We start from the raw sequence: 27,131 nt of genomic DNA, 5'->3' as shown, positions 1-27,131 counted from the left end.
ATCATTTCTTCAATGTTGGCACTTGGCACTTGGCAGCAGCATAACATAACGAACTAATGTGAAACTGCTAATTGAAGCATAAGTGCTATCATGGAGTTTTGGAGTCCATGCTTTTATATATTTACCCTTTTTGTTGCAACAAATGGTATTATGTTTAACCTTCCACCTAACACTCAAAAATGTTTGAGAGAGGAACTCCAACAAAATATTCCGGTCAAAGGCGAATACGATATTTCTGAAGCTCCTGGACAAAAAGTTGATTATATTGTGAGTAAATATAACTCTGAGTATCCTCAGGTTTACAGATTACTTTATTTTAGGTAAAAGACTCAAAAGGTCATACATTATCTCAAAAAGAAGATATAAACAAAGGAAAATTTTCATTCAACACTGAAAGTTATGATACATATGAAATATGTTTTATTTCTCGAGTTCCCGCACGTAAGTGAAATAATGTATTATTCAGTTGAAGCAACAAGAATTATATTAGCCTAATCAATATTTGGATCTGTGTTTGTGGTAAATTCTTTCCATTTTCTGAGAATTGACTTTTTTATTGTTTATTCACAGAGGTCAGGGGTATCGCCCAAGAAGTAACCCTAATCACAAAACATGGTGTTGATGTGAAAGATTATGCATCTGTGAGTGTATAAAAATTTCATGTGAATATTTAAGCAAAATATATTTTCAGTATGGAGAAGCTGCTAAGCTTAAACCTATTGAAACAGAGCTACAACGTCTTGAAGACTTGTCTAATGAAATAGTACAAGATTTTGCCTATATGCGTAAACGAGAGGAAGAAATGAGAGATACTAATGGTAGGTAGGAGATATTTTGTTTCCAATTCCACATGAAAAAAGAAGCATTTTTTGCATGAGTAAGTAAGGCTTGGTACTTTCACATGCAAATAAATGAATTTATTCGATAGATAAGTCTTATTCATAGAATAAGTAAAAATGCTGTCTTTGCAGTTTCAGATAGTGTTATTCATTGAATAAATGTGTCATTGAAACTTAATAATAAGAGTTTATTTGACATAGATCGAATGTTGGTCCGTCATTATTGGTTGAAATTTTTAGATTCTGGATGTATGGTTATTCTTTGTGATTTTCAAGAAATATTTGATTTCTAGTTGGAATTATGACAATTTCTACAATGCGGTGTCTAATTTTACATTAATCAGTGAAAAGTAGTATACCGTGTTTTCATAAAATTGTTATTCGTCAAATAATCTCATCTGAAAGCACCGAAATAAGATATCCTTCAGATAGGAAATTATTTGACAGATACTTATTGACAGTGAATAAAATTTATTGGAAGGTGAAAGTACTGGTCCTAGCTCTGATAAAACTTTTTTTTCCTCTTTTTATAAAAGGAAATGAAAAATAGATACCGATGTGAAGTTAGCGTCTTTTTTGTTGAGAAAACATCGAAGGAACCATCCTCTACAGATAAAATCACAGGATGAGTTCTATGTACCCCAAGGAACAATTTTTCATCAATTTCATTGAATTCGGAAGAGGCTGAGGGGTGAAAATCACCAACACTCCCATATGTGGAAAGAACCAACTTTACCTACATACAAAAATACGTAACTCATCTCATGATCAAGATCTGGAATATCTTGCCCCCAAGCTTTAAGCATGGCAGTGTAGTGTTGCAGAAGAAAAGCTTGAAAAAATTTTTACTGAGAAAGGCCTACTACAATCTCAACGAGTTTCTTAGTGAAAAATCCTTTGAAGGACTTTAATTCTTTTCTGATGTTGTTTGAATTTTTCTATTTGTCATTGTATTCTTTTTTTCTTCTCTTTTGTGACGTGATCAACAATCTATGATTCTTAGATCAAATAAAGGTTATCTATCTATCTATCTATCTAAATCTTATCTGTTGAGAAAATATCGAAGGAACCATCCTCTACATATAAAAATCACAGGATGAGTTCTATGTACCCCAAGGAACAATTTTTCATCAATTTCGTTGAATTCGGAAGGGGCTGAGGGGTGAAAATCACCGCCACCCCCATAAATCTTATTTGTTTGGAAAATATCGAAGGAACCGTCCTCTACTGATGAAAAATTGTATCTTGGGGTACATAGAAGTCATCCTGAGATTTTCATCTGTAGAAGGCGGTTCTTTAAATATTTTCCCAACTAATATGATTTTAGGGGGTTGCAGTGATTTTCACCCCTCAACCCCTTCCGAATTCAATGGAATAGATGAAAAATTGTTCCTTGGGGTACATATAACTCATCCTGTGATTTTCATCTGTAGAGGACGGTTCCTTCGATATTTTCCCAACTAATATGATTTATGGGGGTGGCGGTGATTTTCATCCCCCAGCCCCTTCCGAATTCAATGAAATTGATAAAAAATTGTTCCTTGGGGTACATAGAACTCGTCCTGTGATTTTCATCTGTAGAGGACGGTCCTTCGATATTTTCCCAACTAATATGATTTATGGGGTTGGTGATGATTTTCACCCCTCAGCCCCTTGCGAATTCAAAGAAATTGATAAAAAAAATTTCCTTGGGGTACATAGAACTCGTCCTGTGATTTTCATCTGTAGAGGACGGTCCTTCGATATTTTCCCAACAAATATGATTTATGGGGATTGCGGTGATTTTCACTTCTCAGCCCCTTCCGAATTCAATGAAATTGATAAAAAATTGTTCCTTGGGGTACATAGAACTCGTCCTGTGATTTTCATCTGTAGAGGACGGTTCCTTCGATATTTTCCCAACTAATATGATTTATGGGAGTGGCGATGATTTTCACCCCTTAGCCCCTTCCGAATTCAATGAAATTGATAAAAAAAATTTCCTTGGGGTACATAGAACTCGTCCTGTGATTTTCATCTGTAGAGGACGGTTCCTTCGATATTTTCCCAACTAATATGATTTATGGGGTTGGTGATGATTTTCACTCCTCAGCCCCTTGCGAAAAACAATGAAACTGATGAAAAATTGTTCCTTGGGGTTCATAGAACTCATCTTGTGATTTTCATCTGAAGAGGACGGTTCCTTCGATATTTTCCCAACAAATATGATTTATGGGGGTTGCGGTGATTTTCACCCCTCAGCCCCTTTCGAATTCAATGAAATTGATGAAAAATTGTTCCTTGGGGTACATAGAACTCATCTTGTGATTTTCATCTGAAGAGGGCGGTTCCTTCGATATTTTCCCAACAAATATGATTTATGGGGATTGCGGTGATTTTCACTTCTCAGCCCCTTCCGAATTCAATGAAATTGATGAAAAATTGTTCCTTGGGGTACATAGAACTCATCCTGTGATTTTCATCTGTAGCGGACGGTTCCTTCGATATTTTCCCAACTAATATGATTTATGGGGTTGGTGGTGATTTCCACCCCTCAGCCCCTTTCGAATTCAATGAAATTGATAAAAAAAATTTCCTTGGGGTACATAGAACTCATCCTGTGATTTTCATCTGTAGAGGAAGGTTCCTTCGGTATTTTCCCAACTAATATGATTTAAGGGGTTGGTGATGATTTTCACCCCTCAGCCCCTTGCGAATTCAAAGAAATTGATAAAAAAAATTTCCTTGGGGTACATAGAACTCGTCCTGTGATTTTCATCTGTAGAGGACGGTCCTTCGATATTTTCCCAACAAATATGATTTATGGGGATTGCGGTGATTTTCACTTCTCAGCCCCTTCCGAATTCAATGAAATTGATGAAAAATTGTTCCTTGGGGTACATAAAACTCATCCTGTGATTTTCATCTGTAGCGGACGGTTCCTTCGATATTTTCCCAACTAATATGATTTATGGGGTTGGTGGTGATTTTCATCCCTCAGCCCCTTTCGAATTCAATGAAATTGATAAAAAAAATTTCCTTGGGGTACATAGAACTCATCCTGTGATTTTCATCTGTAGAGGACGGTTCCTTCGCTATTTTCCCAACTAATATGATTTATGGGGTTGGTGATGATTTTCACCCCTCAGCACCTTGCGAATTCAAAGAAATTGATAAAAAAAATTTCCTTGGGGTACATAGAACTCGTCCTGTGATTTTCATCTGTAGAGGACGGTTCCTTCGGTATTTTCCCAACTAATATGATTTATGGGAGTGGCAATGATTTTCACCCCTTAGCCCCTTCCGAATTCAATGAAATTGATAAAAAATTGTTCCTTGGGTTACATAGAACTCATCCTGTGATTTTCATCTGTGGAGGACGGTTCCTTCGCTATTTTCCCAACTAATATGATTTATGGGGTTGGTGATGATTTTCACCCCTCAGCACCTTGCGAATTCAAAGAAATTGATAAAAAAAATTTCCTTGGGGTACATAGAACTCGTCCTGTGATTTTCATCTGTAGAGGACGGTCCCTTCGATATTTTCCCAACTAATATGATTTTTGGGGGTGGCGATGATTTTCACCCCTCACCCCTTCCGAATTCAATGAAATTGATAAAAAAAATTTCCTTGGGGTACATAGAACTCGTCCTGTGATTTTCATCTGTAGAGGACGGTTCCTTCGATATTTTCCCAACTAATATGATTTATGGGGTTGGTGATGATTTTCACCCCTCAGCCCCTTGCGAAAAACAATGAAACTGATGAAAAATTGTTCCTTGGGGTACATAGAACTCGTCCTGTGATTTTCATCTGTAGAGGACGGTTCCTTCGGTATTTTCCCAACTAATATGATTTATGGGGTTGGTGATGATTTTCACCCCTCAGCCCCTTGCGAATTCAGAGAAATTGATATCCTTGGGGTACATAGAACTCATCTTGTGATTTTCATCTGAAGAGGGCGGTTCCTTCGATATTTTCCCAACAAATATGATTTATGGGGATTGCGGTGAGTTTCACTTCTCAGCCCCTTCCGAATTCAATGAAATTGATAAAAAATTGTTCCTTGGGGTACATAGAACTCGTCCTGTGATTTTCATCTGTAGAGGACGGTTCCTTCGATATTTTCCCAACTAATATGATTTATGGGAGTGGCGATGATTTTCACCCCTTAGCCCCTTCCGAATTCAATGAAATTGATAAAAAATTGTTCCTTGGGGTACATAGAACTCGTCCTGTGATTTTCATCTGTAGAGGACGGTTCCTTCGATATTTTCCCAACTAATATGATTTTTGGGGGTGGCGATGATTTTCACCCCTCACCCCTTCCGAATTCAATGAAATTGATAAAAAAAATTTCCTTGGGGTACATAGAACTCGTCCTGTGATTTTCATCTGTAGAGGACGGTTCCTTCGATATTTTCCCAACTAATATGATTTATGGGGTTGGTGATGATTTTCACCCCTCAGCCCCTTGCGAAAAACAATGAAACTGATGAAAAATTGTTCCTTGGGGTTCATAGAACTCATCTTGTGATTTTCATCTGAAGAGGACGGTTCCTTCGATATTTTCCCAACAAATATGATTTATGGGGGTTGCGGTGATTTTCACCCCTCAGCCCCTTTCGAATTCAATGAAATTGATGAACAATTGTTCCTTGGGGTACATAGAACTCATCTTGTGATTTTCATCTGAAGAGGGCGGTTCCTTCGATATTTTCCCAACAAATATGATTTATGGGGATTGCGGTGATTTTCACTTCTCAGCCCCTTCCGAATTCAATGAAATTGATGAAAAATTGTTCCTTGGGGTACATAGAACTCATCCTGTGATTTTCATCTGTAGCGGACGGTTCCTTCGATATTTTCCCAACTAATATGATTTATGGGGTTGGTGGTGATTTTCACCCCTCAGCCCCTTTCGAATTCAATGAAATTGATAAAAAAAATTTCCTTGGGGTACATAGAACTCATCCTGTGATTTTCATCTGTAGAGGACGGTTCCTTCGGTATTTTCCCAACTAATATGATTTATGGGGTTGGTGGTGATTTTCACCCCTCAGCCCCTTGCGGAAACAATGAAACTGATGAAAAATTGTTCCTTGGGATTCATAGAACTCATCTTGTTATTTTCATCTGAAGAGGACGGTTCCTTCGATATTTTCCCAACAAATATGATTTATGGGGGTTGCGGTGATTTTCACCCCTCAGCCCCTTTCGAATTCAATGAAATTGATGAAAAATTGTTCCTTGGGGTAGATAGAACTCATCTTGTGATTTTCATCTGAAGAGGGCGGTTCCTTCGATATTTTCCCAACAAATATGATTTATGGGGATTGCGGTGATTTTCACTTCTCAGCCCCTTCCGAATTCAATGAAATTGATGAAAAATTGTTTCTTGGGGTACATAGAACTCATCCTGTGATTTTCATCTGTAGCGGACGGTTCCTTCGATATTTTCCCAACTAATATGATTTATGGGGTTGGTGGTGATTTTCACCCCTCAGCCCCTTTCGAATTCAATGAAATTGATAAAAAAAATTTCCTTGGGGTACATAGAACTTATCCTGTGATTTTCATCTGTAGAGGACGGTTCCTTCGGTATTTTCCCAACTAATATGATTTAAGGGGTTGGTGATGATTTTCACCCCTCAGCCCCTTGCGAATTCAAAGAAATTGATAAAAAAAATTTCCTTGGGGTACATAGAACTCGTCCTGTGATTTTCATCTGTAGAGGACGGTCCTTCGATATTTTCCCAACAAATATGATTTATGGGGATTGCGGTGATTTTCACTTCTCAGCCCCTTCCGAATTCAATGAAATTGATGAAAAATTGTTCCTTGAGGTACATAGAACTCATCCTGTGATTTTCATCTGTATCGGACGGTTCCTTCGATATTTTCCAACTAATATGATTTATGGGGTTGGTGGTGATTTTCACCTCTCAGCCCCTTTCGAATTCAATGAAATTGATAAAAAAAAATTCCTTGGGGTACATAGAACTCATCCTGTGATTTTCATCTGTAGAGGACGGTTCCTTCGCTATTTTCCCAACTAATATGATTTATGGGGTTGGTGATGATTTTCACCCCTCAGCACCTTGCGAATTCAAAGAAATTGATAAAAAAAAATTCCTTGGGGTACATAGAACTCGTCCTGTGATTTTCATCTGTAGAGGACGGTTCCTTCGGTATTTTCCCAACTAATATGATTTATGGGGTTGGTGATGATTTTCACCCTTCAGCCCCTTTCGAATTCAATGAAATTGATGAAAAATTGTTCCTTGGGGTACATAGAACTCATCTTGTGATTTTCATCTGAAGAGGGCGGTTCCTTCGATATTTTCCCAACAAATATGATTTATGGGGATTGCGGTGATTTTCACTTCTCAGCCCCTTCCGAATTCAATGAAATCGATGAAAAATTGTTCCTTGGGGTACATAGAACTCATCCTTTGATTTTCATCTGTAGCGGACGGTTCCTTCGATATTTTCCCAACTAATATGATTTATGGGGTTGGTGGTGATTTTCACCCCTCAGCCCCTTTCGAATTCAATGAAATTGATAAAAAAAATTTCCTTGGGGTACATAGAACTCGTCCTGTGATTTTCATCTGTAGAGGACGGTTCCTTCGGTATTTTCCCAACTAATATGATTTATGGGGTTGGTGATGATTTTCACCCTTCAGCCCCTTTCGAATTCAATGAAATTGATGAAAAATTGTTCCTTGGGGTACATAGAACTCATCTTGTGATTTTCATCTGAAGAGGGCGGTTCCTTCGATATTTTCCCAACAAATATGATTTATGGGGATTGCGGTGATTTTCACTTCTCAGCCCCTTCCGAATTCAATGAAATCGATGAAAAATTGTTCCTTGGGGTACATAGAACTCATCCTTTGATTTTCATCTGTAGCGGACGGTTCCTTCGATATTTTCCCAACTAATATGATTTATGGGGTTGGTGGTGATTTTCACCCCTCAGCCCCTTTCGAATTCAATGAAATTGATAAAAAAAATTTCCTTGGGGTACATAGAACTCGTCCTGTGATTTTCATCTGTAGAGGACGGTCCTTCGATATTTTCCCAACAAATATAATTTATGGGGATTGCGGTGATTTTCACCCCTCAGCCCCTTCCGAATTCAATGAAATTGATGAAAAATTGTTCCTTGGGGTACATAGAACTCATCCTGTGATTTTCATCTGTAGAGGACATTTGCTTCGATATTTTCCCAACTAATATGATTTATGGGGGTGGCGGTGATTTCCACCCCTCAGCCTCTTCCGCATTAAATGAAATTGATGAAAAATTTTTCCTTGGGGTACTAGAACTCATCCTGTGATTTTCATCTGTAGAGGATGGTTCCTTCGATATTTTCCCAACTAATATGATTTTTGGGGGTGGCGATGATTTTCACCCCTCACCCCTTCCGAATTCAATGAAATTGATAAAAAAAATTTCCTTGGGGTACATAGAACTCGTCCTGTGATTTTCATCTGTAGAGGACGGTTCCTTCGATATTTTCCCAACTAATATGATTTATGGGGTTGGTGATGATTTTCACCCCTCAGCCCCTTGCGAATTCAGAGAAATTGATATCCTTGGGGTACATAGAACTCATCTTGTGATTTTCATCTGAAGAGGGCGGTTCCTTCGATATTTTCCCAACAAATATGATTTATGGGGATTGCGGTGAGTTTCACTTCTCAGCCCCTTCCGAATTCAATGAAATTGATAAAAAATTGTTCCTTGGGGTACATAGAACTCGTCCTGTGATTTTCATCTGTAGAGGACGGTTCCTTCGATATTTTCCCAACTAATATGATTTATGGGAGTGGCGATGATTTTCACCCCTTAGCCCCTTCCGAATTCAATGAAATTGATAAAAAATTGTTCCTTGGGGTACATAGAACTCGTCCTGTGATTTTCATCTGTAGAGGACGGTTCCTTCGATATTTTCCCAACTAATATGATTTTTGGGGGTGGCGATGATTTTCACCCCTCACCCCTTCCGAATTCAATGAAATTGATAAAAAAAATTTCCTTGGGGTACATAGAACTCGTCCTGTGATTTTCATCTGTAGAGGACGGTTCCTTCGATATTTTCCCAACTAATATGATTTATGGGGTTGGTGATGATTTTCACCCCTCAGCCCCTTGCGAAAAACAATGAAACTGATGAAAAATTGTTCCTTGGGGTTCATAGAACTCATCTTGTGATTTTCATCTGAAGAGGACGGTTCCTTCGATATTTTCCCAACAAATATGATTTATGGGGGTTGCGGTGATTTTCACCCCTCAGCCCCTTTCGAATTCAATGAAATTGATGAACAATTGTTCCTTGGGGTACATAGAACTCATCTTGTGATTTTCATCTGAAGAGGGCGGTTCCTTCGATATTTTCCCAACAAATATGATTTATGGGGATTGCGGTGATTTTCACTTCTCAGCCCCTTCCGAATTCAATGAAATTGATGAAAAATTGTTCCTTGGGGTACATAGAACTCATCCTGTGATTTTCATCTGTAGCGGACGGTTCCTTCGATATTTTCCCAACTAATATGATTTATGGGGTTGGTGGTGATTTTCACCCCTCAGCCCCTTTCGAATTCAATGAAATTGATAAAAAAAAATTTCCTTGGGGTACATAGAACTCATCCTGTGATTTTCATCTGTAGAGGACGGTTCCTTCGGATCAGTGTGAATGCAGCCACGAGTTCCAGCCACGCGTTTGCCTCGGCGCCTCGGTGAAGCGGTCGGCCCGCTCGGGGTGTATCTTGATTCGTAATGAAGGCTGGTACGGGATTAATATTGAAAAGTGGTAATGAAAATGAAATTAAACGATGTTCTCGAAAAGGGGTGAGGTTACTGAGTGTCTACAACCATTCTGAACTATTAATAGGAATGAATAACGAGCTAGTGGGTCAATAAAATGGAAATTTTCTAGTTTCGAGTAAAATTGAGATATTTGAATTTTTTTTCAGTGAATATATTCTATTTACAATGCTCTTCAAGACCTACATACCCACTGATTTTGTCGGGCACGAATTCACCCACCACTACCCCCAACTTGTGTGTTTGAAAAATTATGCTAAGTCGGGAAAAATTGAGATATTTGAATTTTTTTTTCGGTGAATATATTCTATTTACAATGCTCTTCAAGACCTATATACCCACTGATTTTGTCGGGCTCGAATTCACCCCCCACTACCCCCAACTTGTGTTTCCGAAAAATTATGCTAAGTCGGGAAGAATTGAGATATTTGAATTTTTTTTTCAGTGAATATATTCTATTTACAACGCTCTTCAAGACCTATATACCATCTGATTTTGTCGGGCACGAATTCACCCCCCACTACTCCCAACTTGTGTGCTTCCGAAAAATTATGCTAAGTCGTAAAAAATTGAGATATTTGAATTTTTTTTCAGTGAATATATTCTATTTACAATGCTCTTCAAGACCTTCATACCACCTGATTTTGTCGGGCACGAATTCACCCCCCACTACCCTCAACTTGTGTGTTTCCGAAAAATTATGCTAAGTCGGGAAGAATTGAGATATTTGAATTTTTTTTTCAGTGAATATATTCTATTTACAATGCTCTTCAAGACCTATATACCACCTGATTTTGTCGGGCACGAATTCCCCCCCACTACCCCCAACTTGTGTGTCTGAAAAATTATGCTAAGTCGGGAAAAATTGAGATATTTGAATTTTTTTTTCAGTGAATATATTCTATTTACAATGCTCTTCGAGACCTATATACCACCTGATTTTGTCGGGCACGAATTCACCCCCCACTACACCCAACTTGTGTGTTTCCGAAAAATTATACTAAGTCGGGAAAAATTGAGATATATGAATTTTTTTTTCGGTGAATATATTCTATTTACAATGCTCTTCAAGACCTATATACCACCTGATTTTGTCGGGCACGAATTCACCCCCCACTACCCCCAACTTGTGTGTTTCCGAAAAATTAAGCTAAGTCGGGAAAAATTGAGATATTTGAATTTTTTTTCAGTGAATATATTCTATTTACAATGCTCTTCAAGACCTATATACCCACTGATTTTGTCGGGCACCGATTCACCCCCCACTACCCCAAACTTGTGTGTCTGAAAAATTATGCTAAGTCGGGAAGAATTGAGATATTTGAATTTTTTTTTCAGTGAATATATTCTATTTACAATGCTCTTCAAGACCTTCATACCACCTGATTTTGTCGGGCACGAATTCACCCCCCACTACCCCCAACTTGTGTGTTTCCGAAAAATTATGCTAAGTCGGGAAAAATTGAGATATTTGAATTTTTTTTTCGGTGAATATATTCTATTTACAATGCTCTTCAAGACCTATATACCCACTGATTTTGTCAGGCACGAATTCACCCCCTACTACCCCCAACTTGTGTGTCTGAAAAATTATGCTAAGTCGGGTAAAATTGAAATATTTGAATTTTTTTTTCGGTGAATATATTCTATTTACAATGCTCTTCAAGACCTTTATACCCACTGATTTTGTCGGGCACGAATTCACCCCCCACTAACCCCAACTTGTGTGTTTCCGAAAAATTATGGTAAGTCGGGAAGAATTGAGATATTTGAATTTTTTTTTCAGTGAATATATTCTATTTACAATGCTCTTCAAGACCTTCATACCACCTGATTTTGTCGGGCACGAATTCACCCCCCACTACCCCCAACTTGTGTGTTTCCGAAAAATTATGCTAAGTCGGGAAAAATTGAGATATTTGAATTTTTTTTTCGGTGAATATATTCTATTTACAATGCTCTTCAAGACCTATATACCCACTGATTTTGTCGGGCTCGAATTCACCCCCCACTACCCCCAACTTGTGTTTCCGAAAAATTATGCTAAGTCGGGAAGAATTGAGATATTTGAATTTTTTTTTCAGTGAATATATTCTATTTACAACGCTCTTCAAGACCTATATACCATCTGATTTTGTCGGGCACGAATTCACCCCCCACTACTCCCAACTTGTGTGCTTCCGAAAAATTATGCTAAGTCGTAAAAAATTGAGATATTTGAATTTTTTTTCAGTGAATATATTCTATTCACAATGCTTTTTAAGACCTATATACCCACTGATTTTGTCGGGCACGACTTCACCCCCTACTACCCCCAACTTGTGTGTCTGAAAAATTATTCTAAGTCGGGAAAAATTGAGATATTTGAATTTTTTTTTCGGTGAATATATTCTATTTACAATGCTCTTCAAGACCTATATACCCACTGATTTTGTCAGGCACGAATTCACCCCCTACTACCCCCAACTTGTGTGTCTGAAAAATTATGCTAAGTCGGGTAAAATTGAAATATTTGAATTTTTTTTTCGGTGAATATATTCTATTTACAATGCTCTTCAAGACCTATATACCCACTGATTTTGTCGGGCACGAATTCATCCCCCACTATCCCCAACTTGTGTGTCTGAAAAATTATGCTAAGTCGGGAAAAATTGAGATATTTGAATTTTTTTTCAGTGAATATATTCTATTTACAATGCTCTTCAAGACCTATATACCCACTGATTTTGTCGGGCACCGATTCACCCCCCACTACCCCAAACTTGTGTGTCTGAAAAATTATGCTAAGTCGGGAAAAATTGAGATATTTGAATCGGTGCCCGACAAAATCAGTGGGTATATAGGTCTTAAAGAGCATTGTAAATAGAATATATTCACTGAAAAAAAAATTCAAATATCTCAATTTTTCCCGACTTAGCATAATTTTTCAGACAGACAAGTTGGGGGTAGTGGGGGGTGAGTCGGTGCCCGACAAAATCAGTGGGTATATAGGTCTCAAAGAGCATTGTAGATAGAATATATTCACTCAAAAAAAAATTCAAATATCTCAATTTTTCCCGACTTAGCATAATTTTTCAGACAGATAAGTTGGGGGTAGTGGGGGGTGAGTCGGTGCCCGACAAAATCAGTGGGTATATAGGTCTTAAAGAGCATTGTAGATAGAATATATTCACTGAAAAAAAAATTCAAATATCTCAATTTTTCCCGACTTAGCATAATTTTTCGGAAACACACAAGTTGGGGATAGTGGGGGGTGAATTCGTGCCCGACAAAATCAGGTGGTATATAGGTCTTGAAGAGCATTGTAAATAGAATATATTCACCGAAAAAAAAATTCAAATATCTCAATTTTTCCCGACTTAGCATAATTTTTCGAAAACACACAAGTTGGGGGTAGTGGGGGGTGAATTCGTGCCCGACAAAATCAGGTGGTATAAAGGTCTTGAAGAGCATTGTAAATAGAATATATTCACCGAAAAAAAAATTCAAATATCTCAATTTTTCCCGACTTAGCATAATTTTTCAGACAGATAAGTTGGGGGTAGTGGGGGGTGAGTCGGTGCCCGACAAAATCAGTGGGTATATAGGTCTTAGAGAGCATTGTAAATAGAATATATTCACTGAAAAAAAAATTCAAATATCTCAATTTTTCCCGACTCAGCATAATTTTTCGGAAACACACAAGTTGGGGGTAGTGGGGGGTGAATTTGTGCCCGACAAAATCAGGTCGTATATAGGTCTTGAAGAGCATTGTAAATAGAATATATTCACCGAAAAAAAAATTCAAATATCTCAATTTTTCCCGACTTGGCATAATTTTTCGGAAACACACAAGTTGGGGGTAGTGGGGGGTGAATTCGTGCCCGACAAAATCAGGTGGTATGAAGGTCTTGAAGAGCATTGTAAATAGAATATATTCACTGAAAAAAAAATTCAAATATCTCAATTCTTCCCGACTTAGCATAATTTTTCGGAAACACACAAGTTGGGGGTAGTGGGGGGTGAATTCGTGCCCGACAAAATCAGGTGGTATATAGGTCTTGAAGAGCATTGTAAATAGAATATATTCACCGAAAAAAAAATTCATATATCTCAATTTTTCCCGACTTAGTATAATTTTTCGGAAACACACAAGTTGGGTGTAGTGGGGGGTGAATTCGTGCCCGACAAAATCAGGTGGTATATAGGTCTCGAAGAGCATTGTAAATAGAATATATTCACTGAAAAAAAAATTCAAATATCTCAATTTTTCCCGACTTAGCATAATTTTTCAGACACACAAGTTGGGGGTAGTGGGGGGTGAATTCGTGCCCGACAAAATCAGGTGGTATATAGGTCTTGAAGAGCATTGTAAATAGAATATATTCACTGAAAAAAAAATTCAAATATCTCAATTCTTCCCGACTTAGCATAATTTTTCGGAAACACACAAGTTGAGGGTAGTGGGGGGTGAATTCGTGCCCGACAAAATCAGGTGGTATGAAGGTCTTGAAGAGCATTGTAAATAGAATATATTCACTGAAAAAAAAATTCAAATATCTCAATTCTTCCCGACTTACCATAATTTTTCGGAAACACACAAGTTGGGGTTAGTGGGGGGTGAATTCGTGCCCGACAAAATCAGTGGGTATATAGGTCTTGAAGAGCATTGTAAATAGAATATATTCACCGAAAAAAAAATTCAAATATTTCAATTTTACCCGACTTAGCATAATTTTTCAGACACACAAGTTGGGGGTAGTAGGGGGTGAATTCGTGCCTGACAAAATCAGTGGGTATATAGGTCTTGAAGAGCATTGTAAATAGAATATATTCACCGAAAAAAAAATTCAAATATCTCAATTTTTCCCGACTTAGCATAATTTTTCAGACAGATAAGTTGAGGGTAGTGGGGGTTGAGTCGGTGCCCGACAAAATCAGTGGGTATATAGGTCTCAAAGAGCATTGTAGATAGAATATATTCACTCAAAAAAAAATTCAAATATCTCAATTTTTCCCGACTTAGCATAATTTTTCAGACAGATAAGTTGGGGGTAGTGGGGGGTGAGTCGGTGCCCGACAAAATCAGTGGGTATATAGGTCTTAAAGAGCATTGTAGATAGAATATATTCACTGAAAAAAAAATTCAAATATCTCAATTTTTCCCGACTTAGCATAATTTTTCGGAAACACACAAGTTGGGGATAGTGGGGGGTGAATTCGTGCCCGACAAAATCAGGTGGTATATAGGTCTTGAAGAGCATTGTAAATAGAATATATTCACCGAAAAAAAAATTCAAATATCTCAATTTTTCCCGACTTAGCATAATTTTTCGAAAACACACAAGTTGGGGGTAGTGGGGGGTGAATTCGTGCCCGACAAAATCAGGTGGTATAAAGGTCTTGAAGAGCATTGTAAATAGAATATATTCACCGAAAAAAAAATTCAAATATCTCAATTTTTCCCGACTTAGCATAATTTTTCAGACAGATAAGTTGGGGGTAGTGGGGGGTGAGTCGGTGCCCGACAAAATCAGTGGGTATATAGGTCTTAGAGAGCATTGTAAATAGAATATATTCACTGAAAAAAAATTCAAATATCTCAATTTTTCCCGACTCAGCATAATTTTTCGGAAACACACAAGTTGGGGGTAGTGGGGGGTGAATTCGTGCCCGACAAAATCAGGTGGTATATAGGTCTTGAAGAGCATTGTAAATAGAATATATTCACCGAAAAAAAAATTCAAATATCTCAATTTTTCCCGACTTAGCATAATTTTTCGGAAACACACAAGTTGGGGGTAGTGGGGGGTGAATTCGTGCCCGACAAAATCAGGTGGTATGAAGGTCTTGAAGAGCATTGTAAATAGAATATATTCACTGAAAAAAAAATTCAAATATCTCAATTCTTCCCGACTTAGCATAATTTTTCGGAAACACACAAGTTGGGGGTAGTGGGGGGTGAATTCGTGCCCGACAAAATCAGGTGGTATATAGGTCTTGAAGAGCATTGTAAATAGAATATATTCACCGAAAAAAAAATTCAAATATCTCAATTTTTCCCGACTTAGCATAATTTTTCAGACAGATAAGTTGGGGGTAGTGGGGGGTGAGTCGGTGCCCGACAAAATCAGTGGGTATATAGGTCTTAGAGAGCATTGTAAATAGAATATATTCACTGAAAAAAAAATTCAAATATCTCAATTTTTCCCGACTCAGCATAATTTTTCGGAAACACACAAGTTGGGGGTAGTGGGGGGTGAATTCGTGCCCGACAAAATCAGGTGGTATAAAGGTCTTGAAGAGCATTGTAAATAGAATATATTCACTGAAAAAAAAATTCAAATATCTCAATTTTACTCGAAACCAGAAAATTTCCATTTTATTGACCCACAAGCCCGTTATTCATTCCTAGTAATAGTTCAGAATGGTTGTAGATACTCAGTAACCTCACCCCTTTTCGAGAACATCGTTAAATTTCATTTTCATTACCACTTTTCAATATCAATCCCGTACTAGCCTTCATTACGAATCAAGATACACCCCGAGCGGGCCGACCTCTTCACCGAGGCGCCGAGGCAAACGCGTGGCTGGAACTCGTGGCTGCATTCACACTGGTTTCCTTCGGTATTTTCCCAACTAATATGATTTATGGGGTTGGTGGTGATTTTCACCCCTCAGCCCCTTGCGGAAACAATGAAACTGATGAAAAATTGTTCCTTGGGATTCATAGAACTCATCTTGTTATTTTCATCTGAAGAGGACGGTTCCTTCGATATTTTCCCAACAAATATGATTTATGGGGGTTGCGGTGATTTTCACCCCTCAGCCCCTTTCGAATTCAATGAAATTGATGAAAAATTGTTCCTTGGGGTAGATAGAACTCATCTTGTGATTTTCCTCTGAAGAGGGCGGTTCCTTCGATATTTTCCCAACAAATATGATTTATGGGGATTGCGGTGATTTTCACTTCTCAGCCCCTTCCGAATTCAATGAAATTGATGAAAAATTGTTTCTTGGGGTACATAGAACTCATCCTGTGATTTTCATCTGTAGCGGACGGTTCCTTCGATATTTTCCCAACTAATATGATTTATGGGGTTGGTGGTGATTTTCACCCCTCAGCCCCTTTCGAATTCAATGAAATTGATAAAAAAAATTTCCTTGGGGTACATAGAACTTATCCTGTGATTTTCATCTGTAGAGGACGGTTCCTTCGGTATTTTCCCAACTAATATGATTTAAGGGGTTGGTGATGATTTTCACCCCTCAGCCCCTTGCGAATTCAAAGAAATTGATAAAAAAAATTTTCTTGGGGTACATAGAACTCGTCCTGTGATTTTCATCTGTAGAGGACGGTCCTTCGATATTTTCCCAACAAATATGATTTATGGGGATTGCGGTGATTTTCACTTCTCAGCCCCTTCCGAATTCAATGAAATTGATGAAAAATTGTTCCTTGAGGTACATAGAACTCATCCTGTGATTTTCATCTGTATCGGACGGTTCCTTCGATATTTTCCAACTAATATGATTTATGGGGTTGGTGGTGATTTTCACCTCTCAGCCCCTTTCGAATTCAATGAAATTGATAAAAAAAAATTCCTTGGGGTACATAGAACTCATCCTGTGATTTTCATCTGTAGAGGACGGTTCCTTCGCTATTTTCCCAACTAATATGATTTATGGGGTTGGTGATGATTTTCACCCCTCAGCACCTTGCGAATTCAAAGAAATTGATAAAAAAAATTTCCTTGGGGTACATAGAACTCGTCCTGTGATTTTCATCTGTAGAGGACGGTTCCTTCGGTATTTTCCCAACTAATATGATTTATGGGGTTGGTGATGATTTTCACCCTTCAGCCCCTTTCGAATTCAATGAAATTGATGAAAAATTGTTCCTTGGGGTACATAGAACTCATCTTGTGATTTTCATCTGAAGAGGGCGGTTCCTTCGATATTTTCCCAACAAATATGATTTATGGGGATTGCGGTGATTTTCACTTCTCAGCCCCTTCCGAATTCAATGAAATTGATGAAAAATTGTTCCTTGGGGTACATAGAACTCATCCTTTGATTTTCATCTGTAGCGGACGGTTCCTTCGATATTTTCCCAACTAATATGATTTATGGGGTTGGTGGTGATTTTCACCCCTCAGCCCCTTTCGAATTCAATGAAATTGATAAAAAAAATTTCCTTGGGGTACATAGAACTCGTCCTGTGATTTTCATCTGTAGAGGACGGTCCTTCGATATTTTCCCAACAAATATAATTTATGGGGATTGCGGTGATTTTCACCCCTCAGCCCCTTCCGAATTCAATGAAATTGATGAAAAATTGTTCCTTGGGGTACATAGAACTCATCCTGTGATTTTCATCTGTAGAGGACATTTGCTTCGATATTTTCCCAACTAATATGATTTATGGGGGTGGCGGTGATTTCCACCCCTCAGCCTCTTCCGCATTAAATGAAATTGATGAAAAATTTTTCCTTGGGGTACTAGAACTCATCCTGTGATTTTCATCTGTAGAGGATGGTTCCTTCGATATTTTCTCAACAAATAAGATTTATTGGGGTGGCGGCGTTTTTCAACTCTCAGCCCCTTTCGAATGCAATGAAATTTTAATGATTTTTTTCTGTTATTATTATAAATATTGTCTCTTATTTTCATCTGTAGAGGTTTTCGACTTCGATGGTTTTCGGAAGAAACCAGATGGTATGTTTTTGTTGAAGGGTTATTTTCACAGTTTGGAGAAAAAAAATTAATCAGATATCAAGATATGGCATTAGAAATCACCTCAAAGAGAGTCTCCAGAAATTTCATATGCGAACTATGTTCTAGTGGAAAGTTATGATAAAATAATAAGGATGAATTCAGATGCATACCACCCGACGATATGAATATCAACAAGTGTTACGATCTGAATTGAACTAGTCAATTTGCCATCGTCAAGGCCTCCACCGAAGAAAAGCAGACGCTGACCATGGTTTCGGCCTCATTTGGCCTCGTCAGAGCAACATAGCATTTTTCTACGGTGGAGAACGTTTGGAATTGATGGAACTTTATTCAATATTGGCATGTTCTACTGGGTACTATACATTTACCCAGAGCGCCACCCAATATGAAACGGTGTCCGATTCAATCCCCTCCAGATATAAACCAAGACGAAGACAATAGCATATGTCCTATATTTTCCCTAATTCATTATTATTATTGTATTCATTGCCTCCCTGTTAATAGGCGTGATCATTCTTTATTGTTATGATAAAATATAATTCACCCGACGCCACTGGCGAAACAGCTTAGCAGCCGTTTCTCCGGATAAAGTGGCCGCTAACTTCACATCGGTAAAATAGATTGGATAATTTACGATCTACATTTCCTCAGTCAGTAGTCACCCTTTGGCGAAATTGGCCCTCGATCATAGGTCCTACAATTTTGTGATAGATAAGGGGCGAGTTCGGTTCAGCGACTTTTTGACTCTGAGCATGTAATTTGTACTTCAATTGCGTTTGTCTTTGATCTCGTAGTATTTCCTTTTCTGTTTGAAGTGGCAGTATATAGTAGTTAAAAACGGAACTACTAACTGCCGTGTCAGTCTGCTTCGATTAGGTAGCTATTCATTTACAGCTATCTGTGAGAATATTTACTACCCTGTGGTACTTGGACTCAAACGCAGCAGTGGGATTCTGTGACATGTAGAATTCCATACATTGCTCAAAAAAAGAAAGTCATTCTCGAATTTGGGGGGCGAACGACATCGACACGAGGCGATAGCTGCAAATTTACCTCTTGATGTCAAAAATCTTAAAAAGGCTATGCAGGTTTAACAATTAGTTTCTGCATTTCACTTTCTGCAGAGTGTTCGACGGTTTCCAAGTGGTCCTGCTGTAGCTTTAACGGTGTAGAACTATCAGCAACACAAACTACTTGATGGAGTTCTGATGAAGCAGCCTTGCTCAGAAAATATTTTCGAAGTCCTTCAATTTCCTGGGACATACGGTTGGACAAATCAAAAATTCCTCTACCCCCAAGATGTCGTGGCAGCTCGGTCCGTTCTATTGAGCTTTTGGGGTGATGTTTATTGTGTTTAGTCAGCATCGTCCTTATTTTTCTCTGTAAGGCTGCTAAATCGGTGGTGGTCCAAGAGATGATACCGAATGAGTACCTCAGCACCGAGCAAGCGCAATCGCTTTTATCAGATTCTTGCTGTTAAGGACAGTTCTCATTATCCTTCTCAATATTCGGGTGAACTCCTCCGTTAATTCTTTCTTCATCTGGGTCTGATTGATTTTTCTTGCTTGTTTTTTGCCTAGATACTTGTATGTGTCTCCTTTCTTTAATGCTTCTATTTCTGCACCTTCCTTGAGTTTGAACGTACCATCTTCTAATTTCCCTCTCGTTATGTTCAGCAGTCGACATTTTTCTAGTCCAAACTTCATTTTGATGTCTTCCGAGAATCCTTCCACCATTTTCAGCATCAGTTGCATTTGCCTCTTGGTAGATGCGAAGAGTTTCAAATCGTCCATGTAAAGGAGATGATTCAGTTTCATCATAGTTCTACTGCCGCTTTTGATGGCAAATCCGTAGTCCGTAGAGTTCAATCTATGAGACAAGGGATTCAGGGCCATGCAGAACCACAGAGGGCTCAGCGAATCCCCTTGGAAAATTCCGCGTCTTATTGGAATAGGTCCTGTTGTAATGGAGCCATCTGCTGCTTTCATTTGGAGACTAGTACGACAGGTTGACATGGCGTTTTTCAGGAACTTGACAATATTAGGATCCACCTTGTAAATGTTCAAGATAGTCAAGATCCATTCGTGAGGTATGGAATCGAATGCTTTCTTGTATTCTATGTACGCAGCGTAAAGATTCCTTCGTTTGGAGAACGCTTGATTGCAGATAACTGAATCAATTATTAGCTGTTCTTTGCACCCTCGGCTCTCTTTGGTGCATCCTTTCTGTTGCATGGCGATTATGTTATTCCTTTCGCAATGGTTGTGAATTCGATTTGAAATGCACGATGTGATTAATTTGTACATCATTGGAAGACATGGGATTGGTCGGTATTTGGATGGGTCTTATGTATTCCTTTGGTCTTTAGGTAACAGGTACGTTGTGCCATGTGTAAGGAATATTGGCATTCTTTCAGGATTTTCAATGCCGAGGTCAATTTGTCATGCATGATCCAAAGTTTCTTGATCCAGAAGTTCTGTAATCCATCAGGCCCAGGTGTTTTCCAGTTGTGTAGTCTTCTGATAGCTGATTTTACTTCTTCAATTGTGATCATGTCATGTTGCATCGGCTCATATTTTATAGCTTCAGACTTCTCATCTTCAATTCATCCGGTATCTCCATTGAACTGAGGTTTCGTTGATAATTGTTCGGTCCAGAATTGTTCAATGGCTTCCTTTGGTGGTAACTTTCTATTTTCTCCATCAGAGGATGTGAGTGACCGGTGGAAAGTTTCTTCCGACTTTTCGAATGAATTATTGTCTCTTTTCCGGCTATAATTGCTTTTATATCTTCTCAGGCTTTCTGCATACAGAATTAGCTTTTACTTCACAGTGTCGAGGCAGTGGTGAGCTGTAGCATTCTCCGTCTCTCGTTCTGTGTGTGTTCTGTTTCTATCCATGATTTCTTTGGCAGCTTTCACAACCTTCCTTTTGCGATTCCCGTTCAAGTACTCCGTCAGTCGTCCAATGTCTCTTCTTAGTCTCTCTGTTTTGTGTTGATGACGTTTCTGCCATGGTGGTGCATATAATTTGTGTAATTTTGGACCATCGTTGTTCGTTCGGCGAATTTTTGCCCCTATGGTTTTAGCCGTCGTTAGCGCTGCACAGTAAAAAACTAGATGAAGATATTCCAATGAATTTCCATTCTGTAGGTATTCAGGTAAAACGTTCTTATTCAAGATGTCGATTATGTGTGACAGTTTCTTGGATGTATTGAGTCGGGGAGGTGCTATTCGATGAAGAGGATCTGTTCCTTCCAGTTCGGCAAATTATCTTATCATCTCAGATCTCTTGTCGGTGGAGCTCTTCCCTATCGTCCTGGTGTTCTGCCTCACTTGGATTGCAAGATGGACTTTCAGCGTCAATTTCTTCTGGCTGTTGTTGCCCAGGCATGTGAATCTCATCAGAGGTGTTGGTGTCGCTGTCTGTTACTGCCGGACGCTGAAGTTCTTGTTTAATTGCGTCGATTCTGCCCATTGGTATTAGTTCATTTCTCAGAATTACGCGGTACTGGTCTGCCACCCGTTGTTCAGTGACATTGAGATTTGGGTAGGCGTTGCAGAATTCCTCATGGAGCCTTTTCCTATAGTTGTTCGTGTTCTGTCCTAGTCCCGTGATGGAGTTATATATGCGCACAATAGTTTCATTCATGGACGTTGTCCACTTCATTCGCTTTCTAACTAACCCCGCTTGAGTGAGCACTGGCTGAATATCCTGCGCAGCACCTTCAGCGGTTCGAGTCGGCAATTGAATTGGACTCGTTGGTTGCTGTTGTTGCTTTGGAGCTGTAGCTTCTTTTGAAGCAGGAGCCCGCTTCCTCAACATCCTGCCACCGACGTCCCGCATGCTGTCATGTCCAGCGCCGGCTCCAGACATGCCCTGACGATTCCCAGGCAGCGACTTGTTTCCGAGGCTTCTCGTAATCACCATTTCCATGGGTTTGTGCTCCCCTTTCTCGGTTTTGGTGAGGGGTAGAGAAATGAGAGCAGAAAGAGCACCCCTATAAAGGATGTGAAAGAGAGAGGAAAAAGGAATGGGACTGCGGACAGCAGGCGTGGCTGGCTGCACCGTCTACGTCGTTACGATGGCTACCCGGCAGGCCATCTACTTGATAGCTGCCAGGCAGGCCATACATTATATTATATTATTATTATCTCTCTCATAAACCTCAATTAAACTCAGCTCACCTATACTGCTACTCGCGTTGCGAGAAATATTTCCCAAAAAAAACTTCTGCGGCGGTATCGAAGGCAGTGAGCATTCACACTATGCTCAGAAATTGCAACCTCAGCGCTTTGTCTCCTTCGTTTAACTGGACATTTTTCTCAACAATAACAATACATACAGGATGTCCCAAAACTAGTGAATCAAACGTCACACCACGATAGAGTAGATCAAATACTATCGAATGACACCAACATTAGTTCAGCGAAATTGTACCGTTTCCAAGAAATTGCCGATTTTCGGTCTATTTTTCTAATCACAGCCACAGCCAATTTGTGATTAAGGACTGCGTTTTTCGCCCATATTATCACCCCTATAGAGAGGGTTCATTCTGAGTAATAACTCAGAGCCACAGCAGCTTGGTAAAATGTAATCACTTACTGCCGCTCGCGTAACAAGCTCTTGTGACACCCGGGGCGGAATATCAACTTGTTGCGAGCTTGTCTCATAGTAGATTTGAGATAACTTTGGATAAGCTTTTTTTCTAATTTTTCTAATCACAGCCACAGCCAATTTGTGATTAAGGACTGCGTTTTTCGCCCATATTATCACCCCTATAGAGAGGGTTCATTCTGAGTAATAACTCAGAGCCACAGCAGCTTGGTAAAATGTAATCACTTACTGCCGCTCGCGTAACAAGCTCTTGTGACACCCGGGGCGGAATATCAACTTGTTGCGAGCTTGTCTCATAGTAGATTTGAGATAACTTTGGATAAGCTTAGTTTTGGAAAAACTCACAAACACATAATGTAAGGTAAACCCCAAGTGCTAATGTTAAATTCTGAACAAAATCTGGAAGCTCATACTCGACAATAAACTGCAATAGTCTCAAAGAACACCACTACAGAGATTCTTCTTCAGGAACTTTATCCGCATCTTTAAAAATCTCCTCAGACGTGGGATTTCTTTCAACATGTCTTCTGGAGACATTTCTTCTTAATTCCAAACTAAACTGCCAACTAGTTCTAGCAATTCAGTTTCTTAACTCTTCAGCAAGATAGCACACCTGAGTGATATCACTTCCATGCTTTGGCAACGAGTGTTTATTTCTTGTTGAAACGTGTCAATGCACCCTAACATCGATCGTCCGATATCTTTTTCTCCGGGCATAGATTTCTTTCTCCTGAAGGTTCTTCTTTTGGCGGTAGGAATTTCCATCTCGTCACAAATACCTTTCGCATCTTCCATTGCCTTTTCCACAAGAATTTCCCTGTTTTCAATCAGAAAGACCATTAAACCTCTCATTCTGATATTCTGATGAGGCACTTTTCGATACTGTAGGAATAAGTGTCGAAAAGTGCCTCATAAGAATGAGAAGTTTAAAAGATTTTTTTCTTTTAGGACACTATTCCATAGACTCAAATAGCATAATAATGAGAAATCACATTCTGCAGTTAATAAAGTTTGAGCTGCTCTTCTAGCGTGGATAGTTTCTGAAGGGTCACCAAGTTCCTCAATGGTATATCGGCAATCTTCTTGAAACTTTTGAATACAGGCTTCATACTGAGCACTCCACCTTGTCAGTCCTCCTTCTACTTCTCAACAGCTCGACCTTCACTAAATTGCGAAAGTGTGCATATGTAGATTACCCACCACTGCTCCTCATCCTATCCTATTTCGAACTATCAAAACGCATGGGAAAACAAAACTCATATTTTTACTCACCCAAATTCCCAAATAGCGGCCGTATCGAAGAGGTAGAGTAATCTGGACCACTGATTCAATATTTTATTTCTGTACGATTATACGTACACCACAGCACCAATAACATAGCTAGTCTAGATTACCACAAAGGAGCACAAACAATAACCGAGTAAACGGCGCTTGCGTATTATTGCAGTTGAATTTAGGTACATACGCAGACGCACTGAGGATGAATGACAAAATTACACTCCTGGAAGAAGCAGACGCAATGGAAACATAATGGGTCATAAATCTCTCCACCCGGACATTCGCTGCTCCTACTCTATTCAGCCTTCAGACTTCACGTTTCCTTCTCGACGCGATCGTACTATTTGCTCACTGTTCCGCCCCTCGCTTAGTAGCCATTATCAAAGATCAACCTTCCTCTTTGCCATTATAGGATATCTATCCTAATAGATAATTGTACTTCACCCACAATTTTAGCGATCGTACGTAAACTATAGGTCCTTTCGTTTGCATAAAAAGTGTAACACTTTTCTACACTCGATTTTAGTATTCGTTTGCTGATTGAATTTACACCATTGTAAAGGAGGTGTAGGTTATCTACATAAAAAACACCATATTTCGGAATGATCACTAATTGTTTTTACAAATTGCACTTATCGAATGCATATTCAAATCTACGTCGTTGGTTTTCATCAATATTTCTATAAAATTATTTTCGGAGTGCCAAAATAAGATGCGGCAAAAAATTGTCTTGACCATAGATAACAACCATTTGAAACTCCTAGGTGATGTCGACAGAGAACTCCCAGTACGTTCGGGTTTGAAAATGACCGGGAACGAGATCTAATAATGACGTCACGTTCCCCGTGCTCTCTCCGTTCGATCTGTAGAACTTCAAGCCGAACTCACCCTGTGCCAGTAGTTGATGAGGCTTCTGGGGATCACTGTATCTGAATTTACTGCTCGTACCGGAGCTTGCCGCTGACTCGATTTATCAGGCATATTTTATATTGATTCGAAAACCTTTTGCATCCTCGGCTTTCTCGATATCTTTTTTCCTTTACGTGGCCTTCCTCATCTGTTCAAGGTTGACATTGACATTTATTAATTACTTGTCCCATCCTTGTACTATTCTGCCCTCCTAAGCCAAAAAGACTTATCTCAAATTTCACTGAAATTTTTATTCCTTCATATAAGGACACTTTAAGTTGTATTTAATCCATTTCCTTAGCGAAATAGTGGTTCTCTCATTCGACGCAATGCATGTAGACTTTTTTAACTAAAATCCCAATTTCAAATGTTCGTAGGTGCGGTTTTGAAATTCATTAGAATTCTCTATATCCCAAAGCAAGGAAATTTGAGATACGCCTTTTTGGCTTAGGAGGGCAGTATTGACTTCTTTATTATTATAATTATTATATTCTCTTCATAGAGAATGAAATTAATTATGGGGTTTTTGTTTTGCAGAATCCACTAACAACAGAGTGCTTTACTTCTCAATTTTCTCTATGTTCTGTCTTCTTGGATTGGCGACTTGGCAAGTATTATATTTGAGAAGGTATTTCAAAGCTAAAAAACTTATTGAATGAGTCTCCTTCCCCTGAATAATAGGAAAGATGTTCATTGGGAGTTCTTCATTGAAATTAATTTATTGGTGTATTTTTAAAAACTACTACCGTGAAAGATGAGTGATGTTCAAAACTTTTTAATAAAATTGTTTTCCTTTCACAATTGTTTGAATTCTTATATCCCGTTGTATTTTTAATCAACCCAAGTTTGCAATACAGTAATTCAACCTAGGTTCGTCATTATTTGTAAGTTGCTGTTGAAATGAAGTAAGATACTGATGTATGAATAATGTTTATATACGAGCGTGCGCATAATCATTACATATTATAAAACAAAGTTGCTTTACGCTGTCTGTACCTATATATGCTAAGATCTTCAGAACTTCGCAACGGATTTTGATGTGGTCGTTTTTAATAGATAGAGTGATTTGAGAGGAAGGTTTGTATGTATAATTTGTTTATGATTTTGGTTGGAATATGACTACTATTTTGTAGAAATCAAAAAGTTCTATAAAGAAGTCCGCGAAGCCATATATCTAACTCTCAGGCTGCATTCACAATCAATTCGCGGGCCGAAGTGCACTTCGGCACGAAATTTACCATTCGCAATAATCTTGGAACCAAATACTCAAAAGAATCAAAAATGTAACTGATCAAAACATAATAATCTATAGCCGGCACGAAATTCCTTGCCGAAGTGATAGTTTGCAACTTTCAAGAAATTTTGTCTTGAATTTCACTGTAAATGGTAACGGAGAACGCCATCTGCTAAGCTTCCGTGCCGAAGTGCACTTCGGCCCGTGAATTGATTGTGAATGTAGCTTTAAGGATAACCCACAATAATCTGTTTTAAAATTGTAAATTTGATTCGAAAATATGCTCCATTTGAAAAGGTCCTGATTGTCCTGAGATAAATCAATATACAAATGAATATGACCTTCATCTTCTGTATTAATTCTTGATGAAAAACGATTTTTGTAGCATCTTCCTCCAACGAAGAGTTAGCGAGATATTGCGGTAGCGTTATAAGTAAGCTGTATGCACAATCCATTCTCGGGTACTGCGGCACGGAAGCTTAGCAGATGGCGTTCTCCGTTACCATTAATAATTAAATTCAAGAGTAGCACGGAATTCGAAATTGACAAAATATCCTGCAAGTTGCAAACTATCACTTAGGCAAGGAATTTCGTGCCGGCTATGGATGATGCTAATGCTTATATTTTGATCAGTTACATGTTTAATTTATTTGAGTATTTTGTTTATTGCGAATGGTAAATTTCTTATTATAATATATACTTAGTTATTGATTGTAGCT

The 27,131-nt window shown here is 38.6% G+C and overlaps 1 protein-coding gene across 1 annotated transcript; it reads left to right on the top strand.

Moving 5' to 3' along the window:
- Positions 1–25,974, top strand: LOC123308362 (transmembrane emp24 domain-containing protein bai). The gene is made up of 5 exons (XM_044890985.1): positions 1–267; positions 321–441; positions 571–641; positions 692–818; positions 25,716–25,974. Exons 1-5 carry the CDS (start codon positions 91–93, stop codon positions 25,835–25,837), a joined length of 618 nt encoding a protein of 205 aa, XP_044746920.1. The 5' UTR covers positions 1–90; the 3' UTR covers positions 25,838–25,974.
- Positions 25,975–27,131: the final 1,157 nt, after the last annotated feature.

Source organism: Coccinella septempunctata, chromosome 2 (assembly GCF_907165205.1).
Source record: "Coccinella septempunctata chromosome 2, icCocSept1.1, whole genome shotgun sequence".
NCBI classification, from domain to species: domain Eukaryota; kingdom Metazoa; phylum Arthropoda; class Insecta; order Coleoptera; family Coccinellidae; genus Coccinella; species Coccinella septempunctata.
This window is presented reverse-complemented; position numbering and strand designations above follow the sequence as displayed.